Below are 24,355 nucleotides of genomic sequence, written 5' to 3'. Positions count from 1 at the left end.
AATGTCACAAACACTGTAAATATTTTATTAAAATAGCCTTTCCCCCTTTTGAAATCAAATCCGGGGTTTAAAATTCTGTAAATTGTGACTGCATGTGTGGGTTTTTATGTGTTTAAAACTGTGTCTGTAAGAGTGAGTGTGTGTGTGTATGTATGTATTTGTGTGCTTATCTGTAAGAGTGAGTGTCTGTGTGTGCCTGCATGCACACAGGTGATCATCTTACAAAGGTAAAATTGACAACAAATGGCTTCAAAACTCTTCCTCTGCTCAGACCCTTCACTGGAGCTGGCGGATGCCTCGAAGGTCAAGTGAGATGACCAGAGGTGATCCAGCGGAGCACATTCAACACTTGTCTGCATAATGGTATAAACACTCTACATTTACAACAGATGTCTGCCCAAAAAAGGACAAAAGAAGAGACACCCATAGCTTTTATGGCAATGAATAAGCATGATTCATGACAACAAAATAAACAAAAAACAAAGAAAACGTACTGCACAGTGACATTTCATCAAGATAAAAATGGCTCATGAAGTTCTCAGTTCATCATTAAATAAAGCGGACAACGCACACGACAGTAGTGCAAGGCAAAGTCTGTTGGCTCTGTTGTTTTTCGTACTCGTCTTCTGTCTGTAGCTTCTCTGAGTCCTGTCTATCTGTTGGCAAACCAGCCTCAGCATGATAGCCAAATGCTCCATGACGATCACGTCACACTTTAAAGCAGAAAATTACTTGAGACTTGAAAAAGACCGACAGAAACCGAAACACATTGTTCATATTTACTTGACTGTCCCTCGAAACATGTTTTCCTTTGCTTTAAAATGTCTCCCAGAGCGTCCCTGAGAGAAAGAGAGAGAGAGAGACAGAGGTTTGCTCCACTGTGCAGACGTGTTCAGTTGTGTCTGGGTCTGCCTTTCTTCATGCGGGCAGCCTTGGGCTTGGGGATGTACTGGTTGTTGGCCTGGTGCTCCAGCTCTCTGGCAAAGTACTGGATCGTCTTGTTCAGACCCTCTTCCAAAGGTACCTGTGGCACCCAGACAAACACAGTCAAACACCAGATAGACAGGAGAGACAGAGTATGTCCACAAGCAGTTGACACAAAAGAAAGAAAGAAAGAAAAAAAAAACAGAAAGAAAGAAAGACACAAGAAACGCATACGTCCACCTCCACCATAAACATGCCAACACTCACAAATCACATAGGCACACTATACAGTGTAGCAGAGCACATCATTTTTTAATAAAAGGTTGATATTTAATCAAACATGTATGCTGTACATTTTTGCATCCATTTAACATTTATTTCATAATTTATACAGAGAGCACTTTCACTAAACGCATCTGCATCTGGTCAGGAGAGTGAGCAGGGCACACGCCACACAGAAGCGTGACTCGACTTGCTCAGTCAGGAGACGTGTTGCCAAGGGCGAAAGAGCAGTGGGTATTTAAAAGTGAGTATCAAAGTTTAGTTAAATAACATAGTAAAATAATGTTCCTCTGGATTTGGCAAGGAGTGCAAAATGTGAGGAAGGATCCTGTGGATGGTGTCCAAAAACTTGAAACAGTGTGCATACTAGAGCAACTGAAAGAAATTCTCTTCATGAATCTTGCTGGATTATTGCCATGTTCCTGGCTCACACACTTTTTTCTCTTTTCTGGTCCCTGCACTGCAACTCTAATGGGTACTGTAACTTTGCTAACTTCTCCAAATCATTATTGTATCTTCACGGCTCCAGTTCTACCACAAACCACTTCTTTGATCTCAGTCTTTTTGTTTTAATAATTTATTGGGCCTACCTGTTGTCCACTGTTGATTTATGAATGAACTACAGGAAATATGTGGACTTCTTCTTAATGCTTCATTGTGAATTTGATTACTGAAAGTGACCTGTTGAGTGTTTTTGAGCTATGAGCATTTCATGTTTTTTCTGAGATTTGCTTGTAGTCAGTGTCTGATGGTTGATGTTTACTTAACTGTGGAATGATGTTATATTGAAGATCTGTAATCATTATTCAACTATTATAAGTCACAACATAATTACAACATTATTTTATATCTTATGAAGCTTAAGGTCTCTTATGGTTTTCCCCATTGCAATGTGGTAGCAGCCCATAGCTGTAGGGATAAACAGTTCGTTTTGGCAGGAGTATGAACCTGTCTGGTGCCTGAACAAAACTGTCCAGCTTTCAAACCTTTTCTTTAACCCGAGCAGCCACACTACAAGAGTATGTTCCCAACAATATTTATCATCATTAGATCACCGTTTGTGCCCCCCGATTGAAGAGTAAAAAGATAAAGCATGTACCACTGGCTCCCATCCCAGCAGCATCTTGGCCTTGCGGATGTCGGGTCTTCTCCTCTGGGGATCGTCCTGGGCCTCTGGGAGAAACTGGATCTGACTGCGGCTCCCTGGTTAACGTCAGAGAAAGGGAACAGTTTGGAATGTTTAAATTGGGATTTAAAAGAGATGACAAAGGTCTGTTCACACCAGGAACGATAACTATAAAGATAACTGTAACTTTAAAAAAGAATCCAGCATGGATCTGATTGGCTCTGAGTTTTTTATCATTCAAAATCGCTCTGAAAGTGATCCCCAATGACATTCTTCATGATGTTATCGTTATAGTTTGTGTGTTGACATTGTCTTTCATATTAGCTAGAGTGATAGTTTTTTTGCTGTTTTCGTTATAGTTATCGTTCTTGGTGTGAATGGCTTTTAAGAAATGTGGGTGAGAGATATTCCAGCCCAGTTATATTCAAGGTCCACCTGCAACTTACCAACCAGACTCTTTATAAGCTGTGCAAACTCCAGTATGGTGTGCTCTTCAGGATTTCCCTGACACAAAAAGAGAGAACAAAATCAATACAAAATGGCTAAAATGCCGATAACGTCTCTCTCTTGAATTTGATTCCTCTTAAGGGATCGGGGCCACTGAACCACAAACAATATCATAAATAACATAGCCAATACACGTCTACCCAAGTCTACTGAAACGTAAGCTAGCTTTGGAACCTTAGGGTGCAAGATCAGTAGTCTAATACAATCGTGGTCAGAATATTCACAGCATATTGTACTTAAAAACAACAGGAGTTGTACCAAAATGCTTTCCATTCTAAATCAATGAAAATTTACAATGATAAAAAAGAGCAAAGAGACTAAATTACATAAAACCTATAAAATATAGAGGGCATGAAATGCAAGAAAAGTTAAATAAAAGAGAGAGATTCATGAGTGCAAACCTAAAACTAGTAAACAGGCCAACATCTAAAAAACATCAAGACCCATGAGGGAATCAAACAACCCAACAGTGACCAAGCGTTCTTTTCCTAAAAGCTTGACGTACATCTTAGAGGCCAAAATGTCAACGATTAAGAATGACACACAGCAAGACTTACCAGGTTGACAGGACTACTGATGTTGCCGTTCATTAAGGACACCAGCCCATTGACCAGGTCACTGTGGAGGGACAGACACAGTTAGGTCAGGGAGGTTATAGACAGGGAGACTAGGCGATTGATTGCCTATAGAGGCAACAGAGAACACAACATCGACTTCAAACCAATCCATACTATGTGCAACACACACACACCTCCACTGGTACCCTGAGGCTTAGGATGCATTCACATTAAACCATTTGGTCTGGTCCAGAGTTCATTTGGACCAATGGTTCGGTGATATTTGCTAATGTGAACGCAGTCTACTGAACAGAAAAGGAGTTTCTTTTAAGCTCTTTGATGCTGACTTCCGATATTGAAACAAACTGACATGTCTCATGTTTGATATTGACATGTGAAAAGGTTAAAAACTTGATTTTCACCTTGGGGGATCTCTGGCGGTGAACAAGTATATTCGGATTGATTTTGCCACCAAATCCAAACATTAATATGAATTTAGTGTGTCGCTAATTGGCATTACTGTTGCCACAAGAAGACATCCTGTCCCAGGTACACAAATTTTATTCCAGTCAAACATATAACTATTCTTAATTTTTCTGGTGGGTTAGACACAAATACATTCATCTGAGAAAGATCTATGAAAATGTGATCCACATTTCCATATTTGTGCTAAGCCTTGTATTAACACTATAATGGCTCAACACTAGGTGGTCAACATGTGATTACTTACATAATTTCTTAATTATTTTGTCAGAGATACAAGCAGAAAACAACTTGTGATCCAAGGACATTACAATAACTTGTGCACACACGGTGTAAGTGATCACGGCAAAATCTGTCAAAACAATTCCAGAACTCATCAAGGCCCTTTGATTTTCGCCGCTGAATAACGAACTGGTCTCCAGGTTAGTTTGGCTGGAGCACCAGCGTTTGCAGCTGTGAGGCCTGGGGGTGGGAGGGTGGTGGAGAATTTGGGTGGGGCAGCCCAAACCACCAGCCTCCACCTCAGTAGGGGGGCTCCACCCAACCCACACACTCTTAGAGACGCAGCACTAGGACCGCCACAGAGGAAGAAGGGTCCCTGATCCCCTCAGGAGATTCCCCAGCAATCCCGACACCACAACCTTCTTCTTTATCTTTGTTGCTGTGCGTGGGTTGTAGATGAAAACACACACATGCACACAAATTCATAACAACACACATAGTATTACCAAGCCCCTTATTACACAATCCTCCTATAGCCTGGCTGATGTCCCCTGCTGTTTGGTCCTTTGATGATTAATGGAAGGCCTCAGCTCTGACAGCCATGGGTCTCCACCTTTCATCGTATAGAGAGGATGCATCCAGGGCCACTTCTTCTTAGGGCCCTGTATTGTCTTTCATCAAGAGTTGCCCACTGTTGCATGCTGGGAATGTGGCGCAACGCTCCTCGAAAAACTTTGACCTTGTGGACAGAGTCAGGTGCAGATGCACAGTTAAAACCCATGGTGATACCGGTACTCATGTTTTTTTTTTAATCAACAGCTAATGAGCCAGTCAGGGTGCATATATAAACTTCTCAGTCATTAAAAAAATATAATGACAGGGACTATAGATCCTCCTGGTCTCTGAAGACAACAGCATGAGGATATTTTTTATGTCCTCGGCCCACTTCAATTATTTTTGATTGACTTCTGTTGAGTCGGATAGGTTGTAGTAACCTCTCCACAGAAGTCTAAGGATTCTTGCTCCCCAAAATATCTAATATCCATATCATTTCAACAAATGATGTCTTCATTTGGCAAAGATAATAAGGAAGATTTAGACCTGGGGTGTTGAAACATTGCACATGAAATGCTTTGGAAGCAAAGCTGCAGTGTCGGACAAACACTACATGACAGCTTGTGGACATTTATCCTTTCACAGCATCTCTGGGGCATGAAACATGAAAAGCAGAATGGCAGAATGGCACCAAATGGATGGTTGTTAGTGAAGAAGTGCATAGATGTGCCATGGATTCAAAAGTATGTTGCATTTCAGCATGTAGTTCAATCTCTGAATGTGGACATCTGAGGTGCAGCTATGTAACTGGTGTTCTTTAAATTTTTATTTAAGGTATGGAAAGCAACCACATTCAAAACTAGATGTACCACATAGCGGTACAAAATATGACCACCGCTCAGTCCTGTACATCTGTTCCGTGAACATAAATCACACTAATCAATTTGTATCCATCTTCTACTCCATCCCCCACTCTTGAAACTTGTTTGGCATGCCTGTGTGTGTGTGTGTGCCGCACAGCAAGTAGCCTACTGGCGCTGCAAGGTGAATAGATTTGTAGCATTGTTATAAAACCTTTAAAATCTCTAAACAATCACAAGTAGGGAAGTTCATCACAGTTCATCCATTGCAACTGGACTGATGAAAGGTCATGTACACCTGTAGGCTACATTGTATTTGGGGAAAGCAGAAGGTATCAGTTTTACTTCTTGAAATGCAGTTTTACATCTAACCAGTGGTACAAATAACTAACATGTCCTTCATGAAATGCGTTGCTAGACTGTTCACATTTTAATGGGCCAAGTTGAGAGCTGCGATCGTTATTGTTTGTGGGAAAAACACTGATTCCCACATTGTAACTACTGAATCCATGGTCAGGGACCACCAGCAATGTCCTCGCAGACCACTGGTCGAAAACCCCTGGCTTTCAGTATCAAGCGGACTTAAGCTGCCACCTCTTGGCGAAAAGTTGTAATACATTTCACACAGCTGCGTGAATCACAGAAAGCGCGAATGAAGTAGCCACTTCTAAACCACTGTAGGCTACAGTAGCTGAAGGTCTGTGGCTAAAGCAGCCATAATGAAAGTGTTATCATTGTTTGGATACTTCACACACACATGCTTTTTAATCGCATAGACTACAACTACCAAGCTGGAATCAAAACACATCGATTCCCCTCTCACACCAAAAACACGCACTTCAAACAAACAAACAAGCGTCTCAGTCTCACGCATGCCATAGGCAAAACTGTATCAGACGTAACGTTGGTAAATCATCCATCGCACAGAATGATTTTTGTAGCACGTGCAACTGGTAGGCCTACAGCCCTGCCCTGAATACATCTCTCAAAGTGCGCTCTAAAACATTTGGTTTAAATGGAGATGTAGATCATCACTGGTGCGCGTTAATAAATCTACATTGTGACAAGTTGACAAAAATGATTCACTTTGACGAATTTATGTAGTGTAGTCAATTACGTCGTCTCAGCCTTAGTTACTTTACTTTGAGCCATGCTCTTCCTTACTTGAAACACCTTTGAAAATAGAGGATTGAAGTAGCGGTGTTTGGGAATGAACGTTAGCTCAGATGCTTTTTGAGAGTTTTTGTGGTCTTAAAGGAGAATTCCGGTGTGATATTGACCTAAAGTGTGTTGAAACATGATACCGAGTGTGAACGTATGTCTTATTGCTCACCTCGGCTTGTCCCCTGCACTCAGAAATCTGGCACTAGTTAGCCAATGCTACCAACACAGTGTTTCGTTGTGGTGCCTCGGGCATCGGCCTAGCCATGCAAATAAATCACTGTTTTACACCATTTCTTGAGGCTGAAAGTAGCTCCATACTTCATTTGTAGACTTCGAGGGGGCCTTGACATTTAAAAGCGAGACATGGAGAACTTTGAAAAAGCACTGGTAGTTTATTTACAAGACGATTTATACAGACAGTACCTTAAGGAATTTTACCGTTCAACGCCATCTTGAATTTAGTCACGATAATAAATTCGGCGGAAAGTCTGAAACGAACAGGTATGATAAGGAATCAGATTCCAAAAATAAGTCAGTGGAAATGCATGGATTCAGTTGCTTCCAGTAGCAGCAACAGGAATCCATGCATTTTTACGGAATTATTTTTGGAATCTCACTGCAACGATGTCTCACTGCAACGATGCGCCATCTGGTGGACAAACTACTACGTAACGCCAATACTGGAAATGCAGCCAAATGATGATGAATATTTGGTTTTCCATTAATCCTACTGAATTTTTTAATTATGTATTGGCCGTTCTAATTGCAGATACCGATAGTATGTGCGTGCCTGTGTCTGTGTGTGTGCGTGTGTATATGTGTGCGTCGTGTGTGTGTGTGTGTGTGCGCGTGTCTGTGTGGATGTGTGTGTGTGTGTGTGTTTCTGTCTGTGTGTGAGACCAACATACCACACACATTTCTTCATCCTTAAAAGTCTAGTGGGGCTACATACCAACCAAATTTCATGTACCCTGGTGTTTCGGTGTCCCGGGTATCGTTGACCAAAATTTCAGGAAGTAGATGACGGGGGAAGGATAAAAACCATTGACAATCCCTATATGACCGCTTCGCTAGCGGCGGTCATAATGAAGGAGTAGAAAAGCTCAAGTCTAACCTAATATAATGGGGCCTTTCAGACCTTGATACAACAGCATGCAAGCATACTTTTTTTGCATGGTGTAGCGGCTGGGAAAGCATCTCTTTTTCCAAGTACATTTACAAAAGCACATAAAAAGCAGACTTTCATCCGTCAGTCATCAGGCCTCCAAAGTCTAGGGTGCAAGACGTAAGCTAAAGTGCTGTACTTTGCTTGGAGTAAATGCAAAGAAATATGTCAATGACATGAGGTAAGGCTGATGGAATGCACTAACCGCTGAGGGTCCTTACTCACAATCTCAGATGACACAGAACTTTACTCAAGCCGTGTATGAAATAACAATGGATTTTCTCCACTAGTGCAAGGTCAACTGCTAATTGCAATTCACAATGACCTGTTCAAATAATGACTACATTATGAAGCACAAAAGAGGAGATTGACGTAATGATCACTACAGTCTTGCACAAAGAGGCACCATTATCCTTTTTTCACTTACAAAATAGGGGAGAAGACTAAACTCTGGCTAACAACAACTCAGACAGACAGACAGACAGACAGACAGACTCGGACCAAAGATGACATAACTCTGGGGCACTTCAGGAAGACAGTCAGGCACTCTGTGATGTGACCGGCTGCTGTTAGAGCGGCCATTCCATTATCTAAACACTAACACCTTGTAATCCATCATTCCCGGCGTGAACCTCGCTACTCAGTGGGACACGACTAAGCTGCCTTGCATCCTCCTCGCAGGCTGCTTTAATCTCATCTCCACTACAGCGTCCACATCTCAAGGGGTAGCATTCACAAACCTAATCACTGCAGTGACTCCCTAAAAACACAACCTCCTAAATAAATAAAACAAAACAATTCCTGCCTGAAGGCTCAATCAAGCCAGCATCACATTAAAAACGCTCCTGCGTGCATAGAAAGACGGAGAGGGCTCACAGCTGTGGAGCAGTGAGTTTGGACAGAACAGACCAGCGGGAGGCAGACAGAGTAGAGATGCACTAAGAGGAACACAGAAATAAAAGTTTATTTTTTTTCTTTTTTATTGTGAAATTTGTCTGGTGCGTCTCTGAAGCCAAAGGGGAACTGGGTGATGACTGGTGACCCTGGCAAAGAGAGATTAGGGGAGTTATCTGCTACCAAACCCCGAGGAGGCCAACAACAATGAAAACAAAAAAGAAGAGGAGGAGACTGCACCTGAAATGAATACTCTCTGGAGTCTCTGGATGACATTTTGGAGGTACAAAAGTGCATTTCTGCTAACAGATGATAAAGAAAGTGCCAAAAATGTACAGGCAAGATGGTCAGTCATTGTGTGTGTATTTCCAAAAAAAAAAGAAAAAGAAAAGACACACACACACACACACACACACACAGGGGCTGGGGGGCAATTAGCCTAATTTTTAAATCACAAAGAAAATGACGAGGTGGACAAATATCATTCCATTGAGGTCAAACAGTGGTGTCCTTAACAGAACTCTCTTTTCTAAAGTGATACACATGGCACTATGCTTCATATTGAAGTCACATGTCAAAACTCAAAACTGCAGCAAGTTCCTGTCAGGTTGACAAAGAATGCACAACAAAGTGTTCTCCTCTTGCGGATTTTCTCATTGAGAGGGAAATGAAGCAGACATATCCTTTATACGACGGTATGGGGTGCTCCTACTTCTGTTCTTTTCTTCTCTATAGGCTACCGATTCACATTTGTTAAAAAAAAAAAAAATTCAGAAAAGACCACTGTTTCTATGCTGTGACGCCTGTGGAAAGTCTCAGTTTTTCATTAATTTTCAGGAACAGCTCGAGCCACGCCTGAGATACTCATCTTACACAGGCAGTCTGAATACTCTAACCGGTAAACATGGGTGCCGAAATGAAAATTAAGACATTTTGTATTTTTCTCAAACACAGTACTTTCTCTACTCTCAGTGTGAAACAGACCTTAGTTGCACAAGGTACAGCACAAACAGGAACCTTTGAGTACAAGCAATTAGATGACAAAGTTTAGCTTTACAAAACTCAAAATCTAAAGTGACTGAGGTTGCCTTCACACTGGGTCTGTTTAACTGGACTGTACCCGAGTGCAATTACTCCCCACCCAGCCCTTTTTCGTTTAAAAAAAAATTGTTTGAGGAACCAGGTCCGTTTATGTCATAAACAATAGTTTCTATTTACCAATATCGCTTGCCAACGTCACAAAACGGCAGTTATTTCCTGGTTTTGGAACAGATAGCATTCGAACTGCACCGTAGTTCTAACAAACTGTACCCCAGACCACTGTTTCCTCACAGACCCTGGATTGGCTCACATTAGATAAAATCACAGAACCATTGGTCCAAACACACTCGGGTCTGGACCAAACAGTCTAGTGTGAATACGCCCTGAAAGTGATTACCATTAATGTGGTCTTTAAACAAAGTGGCACATTTCTGTCTAGGGCCGGGACACACCAAGCCGATTATCGGCAGTCGTCGGACAGTCGGGCGAGGTCGGGGACTCGAGTCTGTTTGGTGTGTCCCGTGCCATCGTCAGAGGAGCCGTCGGCGTTCATTTTAGCCGATTTGACATGTCGAATCAGCCATTGGCAGTCAGCCTCAATGACCAACCTGATTGGTGGAGTGCTAGCCCTTGACTAATACTGCCTTCATGCCGACTGTAAACTTGGAGGACCCGATATTAAAAATCCCGACCTCTGAAAAAATAGTGTTCATCAGCTTGGAAAACAAATTCAGGAAATGCATAAAAAAGGAAAATGTCTCGGGTGAGTGTTTCTATCTGTAGTGTTAATTTAGCAATAAATTATCTTGCCTATTTGTAGTGGTTGAAGAATATGATAATGACGTCAAGTCGGATACCTCGGGGCACAAGACTTCCGCATGAGTCTCTGAGCAAAAAATCCGACCCAACTTTGCGTTCAAGTCATTTTTCCTCTATCGGAGGTCGGAATTTCCGAATATCCGATGTGGCATGAAGGCACTATAAACATTATCTCGGATTAGTATGACCATTAATCCTACATTCAGCGATGTGAGTTATGAACCCATTTTGATAAACTATCCTAATATATTTTTGCTAGAACTAGTAGACTACCACACAGTTGTTGAACGTATGCTATTTCAGGTTAATTTGCAACAACATACAAGTTTAACCCAAGTCCTTAGTTGCTACCCAGCTAGCATTCACTTTTCATTTACTGTGCTAATGTTAGCTAGCTAGCTAGGTTAACTGGCAAAAATAGCTTATTTATTCCGTGTCCGAATGAGTGTTTCATTGGCATCACACAGAAGCAATAACAATAAAATAGTACACAATATATATTTATATTTTCTTATTGCTTAATCAGAGAAGTCATTATGGGCTAGAACTAGTGGCATTTCATTCCATTGGTGAATCCTTTGATTAATCTTGGTAACTAGACAATTTTTTCGGCTCTGAGTCTTTTAGCGCTGCCTGCTGTTACGGAAATGTATTACGTCTCACGCACGGGCAGAATGTAAGCTCGCTGTTGGCGTCGCGTTGGTGTGTTCCTAGTAGAGATGCGCGGTTCGCGGTTGCAGCCGCGGACTCCGTCGGTTAAACCGCGGATCGGGCGGATGACATGAAGAAATATGATATTTTAATTAAATTCGGGCGGGTGGTGGTTGAACCAATCAAATGAAAAAAAATATAGCCTGTAAGTTGTTAAATTGTATTACCTACATCCGAAAAAAAAACGAGCACACTTTGAAATAGTCAAATTTTCCTCACGCAGTAATTTGGCCTAGTTGCTTCTATGCATGCTGCTTTGTCTAGGCCTAGGATGGTGTTGCGGAATTGGTGTATTGCGATGTTTCACTGAGCAACCCCTCTCACGCACACACACACACACACACACACACACACACACACACACACTAAAGGTAACAAAAAGTGTAAATTAAGTAGCCTATCGTAGCCTACCAGCATTTTTTCCTCTCCAGTGTGCAATAAGAAAGTAGAATAGGCTACAGTGCAAGTTGACCGATGATTCATCTCCCATGTCTCGTCTCGTTGCAGAGCCTTGGTAGGCCACTAAGCAAATCTGCAACCTATGAGCCTCTGCCAGTATTGGAGGAGGCCTAAACATTTCGTAGATGAGACTGCCTGGGTTATTTTGTTTCGATATTATATATAAAACACATAGTCATTGTAGCCTACCATTCAGGGAATAGGCATTTAAAAGAGAGACAGATTATGGAGTGATATGACTTAGAAATGACATCGGGCAATGGCCGTGTGAGATGTTCTGAACGCAAGAGTTAAAACTTTTACAGGCTCAATAACATCCACAGCGGAAAAAAGAAGGTAAGAAAAATAGTCGGAAAACTTAGATGTGTAAGGCAAGCAAGCAAGTTTGGCGGTTGTTACTAAAAATGTGAACATGCACATTGCACTGTTGTGCGGTGGACTTTCGGAATGAATAGAGTCGCGTTTCTTTAATATCGAGGCGCCATAGTTTGTCCGATCGGCCTGCTGGTATAAAATGAATCTTCCCATGCAGTCAAAATGAATGGGAGTCTCACAGAGCATGCTTGTCAGTGTCACCCTGACATGACAGTGTGTAAAGTAGCCTATAATGTGAATGACTTATTATTTTATTAAGGATTTCTTTCTTTTTGCAAAAAAGAAAGTACAATAGGCATTAATTAGTAGGCTAAATAGCAGCATGTTAAAATTATGTGCCAAATTGCGTTTTTTATTACAATGATAAAGTTGTAGGCTACAGGCCGATGTGCGTTTTATTTGGAGACTATTTTGTGAGACAGAGACCGAGTTTGCTGCTGATATTCTGGGGATAGGCTACAACATAGCCAATGTAGGACTTTAGCCTTTTAATATATTTTCTGCATTGGATCAGTCTTTCTAGAACAGGCAAGAGCTTTCTAGCCTCACGTCAGCAGCGCCGCATCACCCATATACATTAAAACAACCAGCGATGATAATTTTGCTATGCAGTTACGGTTGAAATAATAGCCCATCCGCGCATCTCTAGTTTCTAGGCACTTTTCTGAACGACTCCTGGAGACAGGAGCCGACTGATCAGTCCGACTGCTTTTCTGCCGATGGTCGGCCGTCGGCTTGGTGTGTCCTGGCCCTAAGCCTTCCAGGCAAGTTCGTGACCGTCAACTGTGCATAGCTGATCGGTGGTGATAAAACGACTAAACAGGAAATGGTGATTGTAAATATACATGCAGCATCTGCAGTAAAAGAGGTTCAGTGTCTGAAAGTAAAATCCTGTTAAATCATTCTGAAAAATGATATAGAAGTTTAGAGTCCTTGTCTCTAAACTCCCTACCTCATCAACCTGCAGAGTAGGCAGAGAGCTAAATCTGTTGAACACAAAGTAGCCTCCTTACCAAATGCCATCCTTCGTTATTCTCCTCCTGTGACATCCACATAGGCTACACAATCACTTACTTTCAATTTCAATCCTTTTGTCATAAAACCTGGCAACCCAAAACCAAATAAGGAAGCGGGTGCACACTACACAGCCACTGAGTCTCACAAGCAAGCGGGATAGTTGAGTAGCATTTCCTATCAAGCTGCATTTAACCTGGCTACTGTGAAGATTTGACAGGTGCATAGATGCTTCAAACTGTGATAGTGTCTCACCAATTGCAGCCCACTGAATCAGACACTGATTGTAGATGAGGATGGGGACTGCAATCAAGAGTTTTTAAGCAGATCAATACATAACTGCAAATTGTGTATCCGCATGTCCACTAGTGCAGTCATGGAAGCCCTGTTGGACCATGACTAGAAACAAATTACACAAAGCAAGATAGGAAGGAAATTGAAAGGAGCATATGGAGAGACAAGGTGTGTTGACAGAACACAAATGTGAATATTTATGCCGGCTCTGCTGAGAGCGCAAACCTTGCTGAATACCTTTATTAGGTATTTTATAAATACATTTTTTTATTGCAATCCAATTATACAGAAGACAAAAAGGAAGATAGAAAGTAGAGAGAGATAGAAAAATTGTTTTGTCAACCTGCTTTGATTCTTAATGATGAACAGACTCTGAGGCATGCAATCCAGTGTAGTCATCTCTACAACATATTTATGAAAATCAGCAGAATCAATAAAGTCTAAAAGCCTGTAACATGGAAACCATTGCGCTCACTTTCTGACGTGGATATTATTTTTTTTCCTGAAAATCATTTCAAGTGTTAGAACTAAAACCACCAGGAGGCAACTCAATAGTTCTTCCTCCTTGTGTGTTATGCTATATACTGTAAATTATATTCTCAAAAGTTAAAAGACAAAACGTTAAAAAGGGAAGGAATCATCATACGTGTGCCATTTAGTTATGTGGTCCTGTTTAATATAAGTATGATAAAAATGTATTTACATAAGCAAATATAGTAATCTACTTTTGCCTGTTTTGTTTAACTAACCAGTTATAAACTACTAATAAATAGGTCATGCATAAAACTGCACAGATTACCAACCCCATAAAATGAAATGAAAATAACACATAATAACAAGATCTCCCCCAAGTACACTACCTTAAATAGTACTTATTATAAGAGGTTGGATTATTATTATCTACTATTAGTAACCATGGAGACTAACATCCCCAATAGTCAACCAAGTCCAAGTCAACCAGCCCCAGGAATTTATTGTATGCTATGACCGTAACCCTGACAGACAAGTTTATGTGCAAATTGTATAGCCTCAAATGAAGGAATGGGGAATGGGGTCACTGATAATCCCATCAAAAACATGTGACCACTATATCGATACACAACTGCATCATGCAAAAACATCTCTGATATTAAAAATTATTTTTTTGCCCATTTTATCACTGTTTTCTCCAAAATGGTAAAATCGGATTGTTTTTCAAAGTGCTTCCTTATTCTTCTAAACCTCCCCCTGTAATTTTCAGCACATTTGCAATATAATCAAATTTATGTGCAAGCATGAGATTAAAAATTAATAATCAGATAGATAGATAGATAGACAGATACAGTAGATAGATAGATACTTTATTGAACCCCAAGGGGAAATTCAAAGTACTACATTCAAGTACTACACAAGGCAGATTTCATTTCTGCCTATACTAACCACCTATCTTTGGACTTCTTGACTCTCACTGAGACTTGGATCAAACCGGTAAACAATGCCTACCCGGCACACACTTTCCCATATCTCCCACCAGTCTGGAAATATATAACACTGTTAACATCAAACAAAACATTGTGTCTTCATCAAGTGTTCATCTTCAGGACAGGGCATATTGAGGCATTACATATAGATATTTCATAGACATGTCTTTTACACAGACAGACTGAATGCACTTCAAATGCACTTTGAAGTGCTTCTTTAAGTAACCATCCCAATGGACATAGTGGGATGTGATTTTCCATATGCAATTTGGATGCAATAACAGGTCACAATCCTCAATTATCCATAAAAAAGTGAGCACAAGGCCAGAGTGATGGCAAAGAATCGTTACTGCCTCAAAAGCTAGATCGCTGCTCACTGCAAGAACACCTACATGTGTTTACATGTGTTGAATGGAAGTCAATGGGAGCCATAAATCGTTCATAGAGGGTACCAAAGAATTTCTCCGGATAGCATGACTGCGGTGCTGGTAGGGGGACAGTTTGCAAGTGTTCTTAACAGTTTTCTTTAATAAACTCCGGGTTAGCTAACTAGGTTGTTGGTGCTTCGTTTTATGTGTAGAGACCCTAAGCAAGCTACTGATGAGGTTTGGTGCTGTTTTAAACAATATTACTGGTTAAATGAATTTTGGGGGGCTGTTTTTGGGTGTGCTATCAAAATTATTACCTTTGTTAACCAATGGCCACCCTTATAGAAGTTACTTGGTTTTTGAAGAAGTCTGCAAATTCTTTGCATCTTAGAGAAGATGCCTGACTGAGTGTGTCAAAGGGTGCTTGATGTAGTAGCCTATCAATGGTGGAGAACAAAATCCTAGAGTTTCCACGGTTTTCAGCAATTACTAGTGATGTACTCGAGTCCGGTATGTACAGTCAGTTTATTAAAAAGATAGTTTAGAAACAGTACCGTTCACGTATACAGGCTGGCGCCATCTTGGGAAAACAGCCACGTGACAATTCAGCTCACGTTGCACAACGTTGGACTGGAGCGACGCGAGCTGAACTGAGCGTCCAACTAAACCAAAACAAGAGTGTCCAGGCTTAATTGGTTGCACAAAGACCAAGCCAGGATGAGCAGACACGGATTCATCAAGCCAGGTGAAACCGATCCTGGATAAGTGCGCACTCACGGCTCCCTCAAATAGACCCCGCCACCAATCACAGATCCACTGATTCACCATGGCAAGTAGAGCGGCTTCATTGCTTCTTCTACGGTGTAAAGTAGGTAGCCATAGCCTTTTCACAACAGCAACACCTGTGTTTAGGAGAATATTGCAACTAGTGTCGAGACCACGACTCGCGAGAATAAATGGTTACAGCACTCCCGTGACGTCACATTGCCGCATTGCAGGTCGGGAGTGGCGAGTATGTAAAAGACATAATTAAAAGGAAAGGCACCCCTTTCCATTGGTTTCCATTTGTGGTGACTGCTGACTGAGATAATGGATGAGATTAAATAGATCCTGGAACTTAGCCTGGTCTGGAGCAGGCTAGCTCCACAGAATAAATCTCCATGGTAACTTATACCATAACACAGGGGTATTCAATTAATCTTCAGCGAGGTCCAGTTACGGAAAATTTCCTCAAGCAAAGGTCCGGAGCATCATAATGTTTAACGTGCGTGTTTAGGCTATGTATATGTATATATAATATTAGGATGGATGGATGGAGCCTAGTTATAGATAGATAGATAGATAGATAGATAGATAGATAGATAGATAAATAGATAAATAGATAGATAAATAGATAGATACTTTATTGATCCCCAAGGGGAAATTCAAGAAATAGAAGATTGTAGGCCTAGGCCTAATGTTTAATGTGAAATAAAATAAGTAGCCTAAAAGGCAACATTCGAAATGAGGAGAAATAAGGCAAGATAAGAGTAGCCTAATTGAGGAGAAAAACTGAGTAGCCGTGGCTATCTTAACGTGAACTTAAAATAAAATTTGAGCTGAGACAAGGATGGATATTCCACAGCTGGTTCCTCGAACCCATTAATCAGCAAGTTTAATTTCATTTTTGTAGTTTTTTTTATGTTGACCCGAAATCCTGGAAACCCAGGAATATCACGTTGGGCAGTGAATGCATGTAGGCTTAACCAGATTGTGGTGGATCAATCATATTGCCTTCTTAAATCGTAAAATATTCTGTGGTCTCAGTTCACTGTTGAATGGGCCTAGCCTACCCTATGCTTGCTCAAAATATATGCTTTGTCTAGTAGAGGTGCTTCAAATTGGCGCTTAAAATCACCTGTCTCAGAATATATAGAAGAGGTCCAGGGCAATTCCGCGCAAAACTGTCACATCCATATTTAGTTGGCGTTACGGACGTGACAGTTTTGCGTGGTATTGCCCCCGTATCGTTATATAAAGCTCTGTTCTCGCTGTCTAGCTTTCTCCTCTTTGAGCAATCGATGATTTGAAAATAATTTACTTATCGTTAACTTAGATATCCATCTGATTGTTTCTCATCCCGTCTCCTCTACTCGCTCGTTTCAGGCTATCAGTCTGTTCTCCATAGTAGGCTACTTTACTCACTGACTCGACTTTATCAGAATTCACAGATTTCACTGGCTGAGTAGCAGCAAGCGAAATGATGGTTCCTGAAGCTCCAGAAGTAAATGCTGTTATCCTAACCAACGAAATATTTAGCGCAGCTTTGAAATCTTACGTGAAAATCTAAATTAGGCTATTATGGTCTGGGTCCGGATAGGATCACGTCCGGACTCGGACCGCGGTCCGCCATGTGGTGATGGCTGCCATAACATATCCTACTGCCCCCTATCCAGCTTTTGTGCACCCGGACCACGGATAAACCCCAATCTAGCTTAGTCTGTAGGCCTAACTGTTGATTATTAACTGGGGTGATATTAAATCATGAATATGAAAACTGACATGTTTTTATGGTCTTGGTCTCGACTCGGTCTCGACTCCTAAAGGACTCGGTCTCGACTCGGATTTGCTTCCTCAAAGACTCGGGGTCTTGACTCGGACTCGACTGTATTTGAAAACCAACGGACTCGGTCTCGACCCTTCAAAGACTCGGTCTTGACTCGGACTCGGCATAGGCAGTCTCGTCCCAATCACTAGCAATTACCTTAGAGAAGTGGATCCTTCTCTCACTCCGAACAGCTTTATTATAGTTTGCTATTTTATCTTTTAGAATGGCATGGTGAACCTGTAATATAGTTTTTCTCCATGTTCTCTCAGCTTTCTTACAGGATCTTTGTAGGTCATGGATATTTTCGTTCATCCAAGGAGTCAGTTTGCTACAGGGCCTTTTTTAGTCTTTCAAGGAGCCACTCTGTCAACCAGGACACCTAGTTCACTATTGAACTACTAACACTGTAAAATACAGTTTCATTTTGACACTTCTGCAGACAGCCTATTAGTGTTAGCTTTCATTTGATACCATGTTTATGTATGGTCCTTGTGGTTGAAGATATTCAACATTTATTGTTGAGCAGGAAACCTCAAAATAGACCTATGGGTTGCACAAACCATGTCCTTGAAGCTGTTTGCGCAAAATTCCTCTCAGATTACACATTATCAGCAGCTCCATTCTTGCCAATTTCAGTCCCTTTCAGAATAGGCTGTTTCTGGGGCCTGTTGCCTTAAAGGCAAACGAGCTGTTGTTGGCCACGCCCCACTCAGGAACTGATTCCATGTTTATTTACTTGCAGACATCATAATAACAGCAGCATCTGCACTATGTACAGTCAAATTAGTTTTGCTGTTCTACAGAATTACTTTGGGCAGCACTATTGCTATGACTACAGCTGGGATGATAATTAGATCAATTCCTACCTCTGAGGAAGAGGAGGCGTGCACGTAGAACATACACACACGCAAGCACGCACACGCACGCACATGTGTGATCATAGTTTTCATGTACAGTAAGGTAGCTCTTACCTCACATACTGAAATGCTCTCGTCTGAGATCCAGAACCATACACCTGAATGGCCAGAGAGAGATAGAGAGACAGAAAGACAGAGATGAAATAAACATGAAAGGCTGAATATAATTCAAATTTACCAAACAAACTAAACCGGTGATGTTGAGAACTGTAGACCACATAATTGCTTTGATGCCTAACAATTAGGGTTGGGTATCGTTTGGGTTTTATCCGATACCGGTGCTAAATCGATACTTTTATAACGGTGCCGTGCTGAAACGATGCCTGAACCGGTACTTTGTTTTTAAAATGTTTTAAATTAAAATAGTCTAAAGCATGAACTGCTTTTTTTTTATTGATAAGACAAATTTGAACATGAAATTGAACTGTTATATTCAATTTACTATCAATATCTCATTGCTCCTACAAATAATACATTTAAATGTTAAAACAGCTTGCCATGCATGCACACACAATGGTAAGCTCTGCTTTCAAGTTTACCCAGTGTACCGATTTGCCATAAGGTATGTTGAAACCACTTGCCATAAAACTGCCAGGTCATGGACAACGGCATTTGCAAGCAAGCTAATCTAACAGGGACTCTACTTTCCAATTAATTCAGTGTGTTCCCAAATGCTTCAAGAAATTTCATGTCTTAACCCATAACACACAGTAGTTTTGAACATGCTAGGCTACATGTCGGTGTTAAAGTGTTTAGATTCCCAGCGCTAGCCTAGTAGGCATTTTAACAGCAACTATGGCTATGCACTAACACCAGTTAGCTGAGTTTAAGTACGGAGATGGTTTCGTAGCCTCTTTGACAGCTCAGTGACATCTGGGTATGTAACCTACATATTTATGTTTTTGCCAGCTAACTTTTAACATGATCTTCATATTCATTGTGATGCTATATGGGCCTCATGCACATGAAAGATTAATATCATGCCATTATGTTGTTTAACACACCGTAAAAAAAAGTCGTTAAAAAAGAATGACACCGTAAAAAAGAAAAGTTTTCACCTTACAACTTTGCTGATAACATTTCAAATAAATGTCAGTTAGCGCATTAGCAAAGATATTGTGTAACGTACAGGCTAGCCTACTGTTGATGTTGTTTCATAGCCTTTTGCTTGTGTGTAGTTAGGCCCACTGCTAGATTTTGACAGGAGCTCGCGATATCGCTTTAAAGTAAGCTACTTAAGCTCACGCAAGCTGTCAAACACTGTCCACTCACCTATGTGGTGCACCCCTCTGGTTTATACATCCAGTGTTTATCATATGTTAGCTAACTGTATCTGGATGTGTTGCTATCAGAGCAAGACGTTAGAGATGGCGCATGACATGCAGTGATGCCTCGTATAATTTTTTTTTTTTTTAAAACGCTATTTAAGCACCGAAATGAGGCACCAAAATCCACATTGTTATTCAATGCAGTTATTACCGTTTGCGTCGGCACCGGTGCCATATTAGAACCGTGTTTCGGTGCCCAACCCTACTAACAATGTCCAATCACATCAGAATGGAGAAAAAGTAAGGCAAGTTTCTGTCAAGTCCACACAGAATCAATCACGCATCACAGAGACAATGGGGATACAGTGGAGACAAGGGGAGATGGAGACCAGAAGAAGAAAAGAGAAGAGAGAGATGGAGAGAGGGGAGAGAGAGAGAGAGAAATATGACAAAAAAAACTAAGAAACAAAGGAGGGAGATAAAGCTCACCGTGAGGCCCTCACCCTGTAGAGCCTGCAGGATGAAGTTGCTGACCACGCGACCGTCGTTCATGTGCATGCGCGGCCCAAACGTGTTGAAGATGCGGGCCACTCGCACCTCCACACCCTCCTGCAGAAAAGAACAGAGCAGGCCATTGATCAGATGACAGACAACAGGGATGCGTGAATCACAGCTAATGTATGATGCTAAAGACAGAGATAAAGCTATGCGAGCAATGCTTTAATATTTTTTTACTCAAAAAAAAAAAAAAAAAAAAAAAGTGGCCATTGATTAATCTGGGCACTGGCTGTCTATTCATGATAACACGTTACATTATATATAGTGTTTTTCTCGACACTCAAAGCGCTTCACAGGGAAGAGGGGACCTCAATAACCACCATGATATGATCAAAAACATTCTTCCCCCATGGAAACTGCACTCCGAGCCACCGCAGCAACAACAACAACAACATCAACAACAACAATGACGACAACAACAACAGCAGCATCAATCTGAGCCAATGTGTGAATACAAATTATGGTTGGAAAATGAAGAAGTCTCCCACAGAAAGCAGGCAATGGTTCTCCTCTTTTAACACCGGCGAAAACAAGGAGGGGAGCAGTGCAGTGCTCGGTTGGACACCACAGGTGAGCAAACATCAAAACAAGGCAATTAAAGTGTAATTCCAGCCCAGTCCAGACCAAACCTCGTCAGTAGCTTGCTTGCTCTACACATAAAACAAAGCACCAACAACCTAGTTAACGAACCCGAGTTTATTACAGAAGACTGTTAAGAACACTTACAACTGTCTCCCTACCAGCACCGCAGTCACACTTTCCGGAGAAATTCTTTGGTCACCTCTATTAACGATTTACAGCTCCCATTGACATCCATTCAACACATGTAAACAATGGGGAAGCCGTAAATCGTTAATAGAGATGGCCAAAGAATTTCTCCGGATAGCGCGACTGCGGTAAGTGCTAAACACTGCATTCGCCAACTACGTTGGTGTTTCGTTTTATGTGTAGAGACCCTAAGCAAACCACTAATGAGGTTTGGTGCTGTTTTGAACAATATTACTGGTTGAAAAAAATGCTGTTTGGGAAGCGTTTAGCTTACTACCCATAGCTACTGCCCATAGCACTGTTTGCACTTTGGGGCTATAGCATATACCAGGCCAAGCTCTGTAGTGGTTGATCAATGAAAATGACTGTCTCCACGGCTAATTTATTGTGTTTTAATGCAGAAAAACACCCTTGGGTCAATTTTTCGCTGGAATTACACAACAATGTGGACTAAGAAGCCATCGGCGCTCCTAATAATGCAGCAAAGGATATACATCTCAACCCCATTTCTATAATGTCTGCTGTTGTACAAATCCTAGCTCAAAGTCCTCAGAAGACAAATTAACCAACATTACACATATAAAATGAAGATATATGCAGCAGGACACTTTAGGACACAGTAACTGACATAAGCAAACATCCTTATTGATGACCGTTTGATGTTATGATGACAGATTTAGGATGATGGCTTGAGTAAACATCTATGACATCTTGAATTTATGTTAGTGGGTGCTGTGTGTACATTTATTTGCATAGTCAACTTCGGCAGGAGTGAAAATTACCTACAGAAAGCAGATATAAGAAGGAAAATTGGTGTGGCTAATTATTAATCTATGAAACAAATCATGTTCATATAAGAACAGAACTGTTGAAAATGTCCTCTGAGTGAGAAATTAATCAACCCCATTAGTCAAAACAGGTGTAAAATGAGATAAGCAAACAAAAGCTATTAGTTCCTGAATATTGCTAATTCCTATCAGCAAAGTGTCACAAAATTAAGACACCTTACAACTCTAGCTTACACACATTATGTGATGGAATATGGTGCATGCAGAATGAAGTGTAATATAACATTGTCCTGCATAAAACATCCTTGGATTGTATACCACGCAAGAAATCCCCCAAAAATAAATAAATAAATAAATAAATAAATAAAATAAATTAAATTTAAATTAAATTCCCCTAGGAAAATTTAGCAAATACTGTTAAGTAAATGCACAATTTCTGCACACTTTCCGTCAGAGAATAGGACCTACACTATGCCTAAAACACGCATGCATGATCTGTTACCTCGCCTATTATCCAGACATCTGCAGGAAAACATTTAACCCACAAGGGAAATGGACATGGCCATAGGTTGCCCAAAACACTATGTTTTTATAAACAAAAATTACATTTCGTGTGGACATCATAGTGTTAACAAAAGCAGAAATGTAGGGCTATCTGACCAGCTTCCCAGCCTAGTGCATTAGCCAACAGTGCGTGGAGGTTCTGCTACTGCCATGATCACACACAGTGGTGTGCTTGAGTGAGAGCCAGGTGTGTTTGGTGTTAGTATTATTTATGATGATTTACACAGCGGTCATATTTTTAAATTTTTGCCAGGCTGAATACTCGGAGCTAAAAAGCGCATGATTTTGCTGTTTGAATATTTTTATTTGCTGTACCTTCCGAGTAGCCTGCACTGTGCGACTGCAGTTCCTTTTGTTTTCAGAATGTTATTATATCCATAACCTTAAAGGAGAATTCCGGTGTGATATTGAAACATGATACCGAGTGTGAACGTATGTCTCATAGCCCATCTCGGCTTGTCCCCTGCACTCCAAAATCTGGCGCTAGTTAGCCGATGCTACCAACAGCTTTTTCAATAGTGGTGCTTCGGCATCGGGCTATCCATGCAAATAAATCACTGATGATAAGGGATCAGATTCCAAAAATAATTCAGTGGAAATGCATGGATTCCAGTTGCTGCTACTGGAAGAAACTGGAATCCATGCATTTCCACTGAATTATTTTTGGAATCTGATCCCTTATCATACCTGTTCATTCTTACTCGTTGCTTCGACTTATCGTGACTAAATTCAAGATGGCTGCAAACGTTAAACTTCGTGAAGATACTGTCTGTATAAATCGTCTTGTAAGTAACTACCAGTGCTTTTTCAAAGTTCTCAATGTCTCGTTTTAAATGTCAGGGCCCTCGGAAGTCTACCAATGAAGTGTGGAGATACATTGAGCCTCGTAAATGGGTGTAAAACAGTGATTTATTTGCATGGTTAGCCCGATGCAAGCACCACTACTGAAAAAGCTGTTGGTAGCATCGGCTAACTAGCCAGATTTTGGAGTGCAGGGGACAAGTCGAGATGGGCTATGAGACATACGTTCACACTCGGTATCATGTTTCAATACACTTTAGGTCAATATCACACCGGAATTCTCCTTTAAGTGTTTCTTCAGTGATTAGAAGGCTGTCACCAGAAACCAACAATCATGTAAGACCTGTGCCTGCTCTCTCTCCCGTGCGCATAAAAACTGTACGCATGTTGTAGATTTGTTTCAGTACTTTCTATCTGCTTTCCTTTTGCGATCACAAACATCACCATTTTGCGATCACAAACATCACCATTTTGCGATTACAAACATCACCATTTTGAAAGTTGAGGGTGACACGTACCCCCTGTCCACCCCCTAATAACGCCCCTGCCTGGGAGTGCCAAATATTGAGCTGCACTCAGAAAAAAAGTACCCTTAAAGAAGCAGGCTGGATAATTGCCGAGTGGATTTGCCCAAGCACAGGCGAGGTAGGTACCCAGCAGGCCACCCAGCAGGGAACGAGTACCCGCAGCAATGGAATAAACATTGTCCAGGTGATGAATGACTATGGCAACAACTCATTAATGCTCCCTTGTGAATATGGCAGCACTAGATTCAAGGTCTATGTGAATGTGTCTCTGTATCTGTTGGGAACAAACTTCAGGGA

The 24,355-nt window shown here is 41.1% G+C and overlaps 1 protein-coding gene across 1 annotated transcript in view; it reads right to left on the bottom strand.

The window, feature by feature from the left end:
• Positions 1-2: 2 nt before the first annotated feature.
• uxs1 (UDP-glucuronate decarboxylase 1) overlaps positions 3-24,355 on the bottom strand; it is a 72,327-nt gene continuing 47,974 nt past the window's right edge. The window contains 6 exon segments of the mRNA XM_048239221.1: positions 3-1,024; positions 2,306-2,409; positions 2,779-2,836; positions 3,397-3,457; positions 18,839-18,882; positions 20,542-20,665. Of these exon segments, the coding sequence (XP_048095178.1) occupies positions 893-1,024; positions 2,306-2,409; positions 2,779-2,836; positions 3,397-3,457; positions 18,839-18,882; positions 20,542-20,665 (523 nt within the window). The 3' untranslated portion in view covers positions 3-892.

Source organism: Alosa alosa, chromosome 3 (assembly GCF_017589495.1).
Source record: "Alosa alosa isolate M-15738 ecotype Scorff River chromosome 3, AALO_Geno_1.1, whole genome shotgun sequence".
Lineage (NCBI taxonomy): Eukaryota > Metazoa > Chordata > Actinopteri > Clupeiformes > Clupeidae > Alosa > Alosa alosa.
Note: the sequence above shows the minus strand (reverse complement) of the source record. Positions and strands in the feature narration are given on the sequence as shown.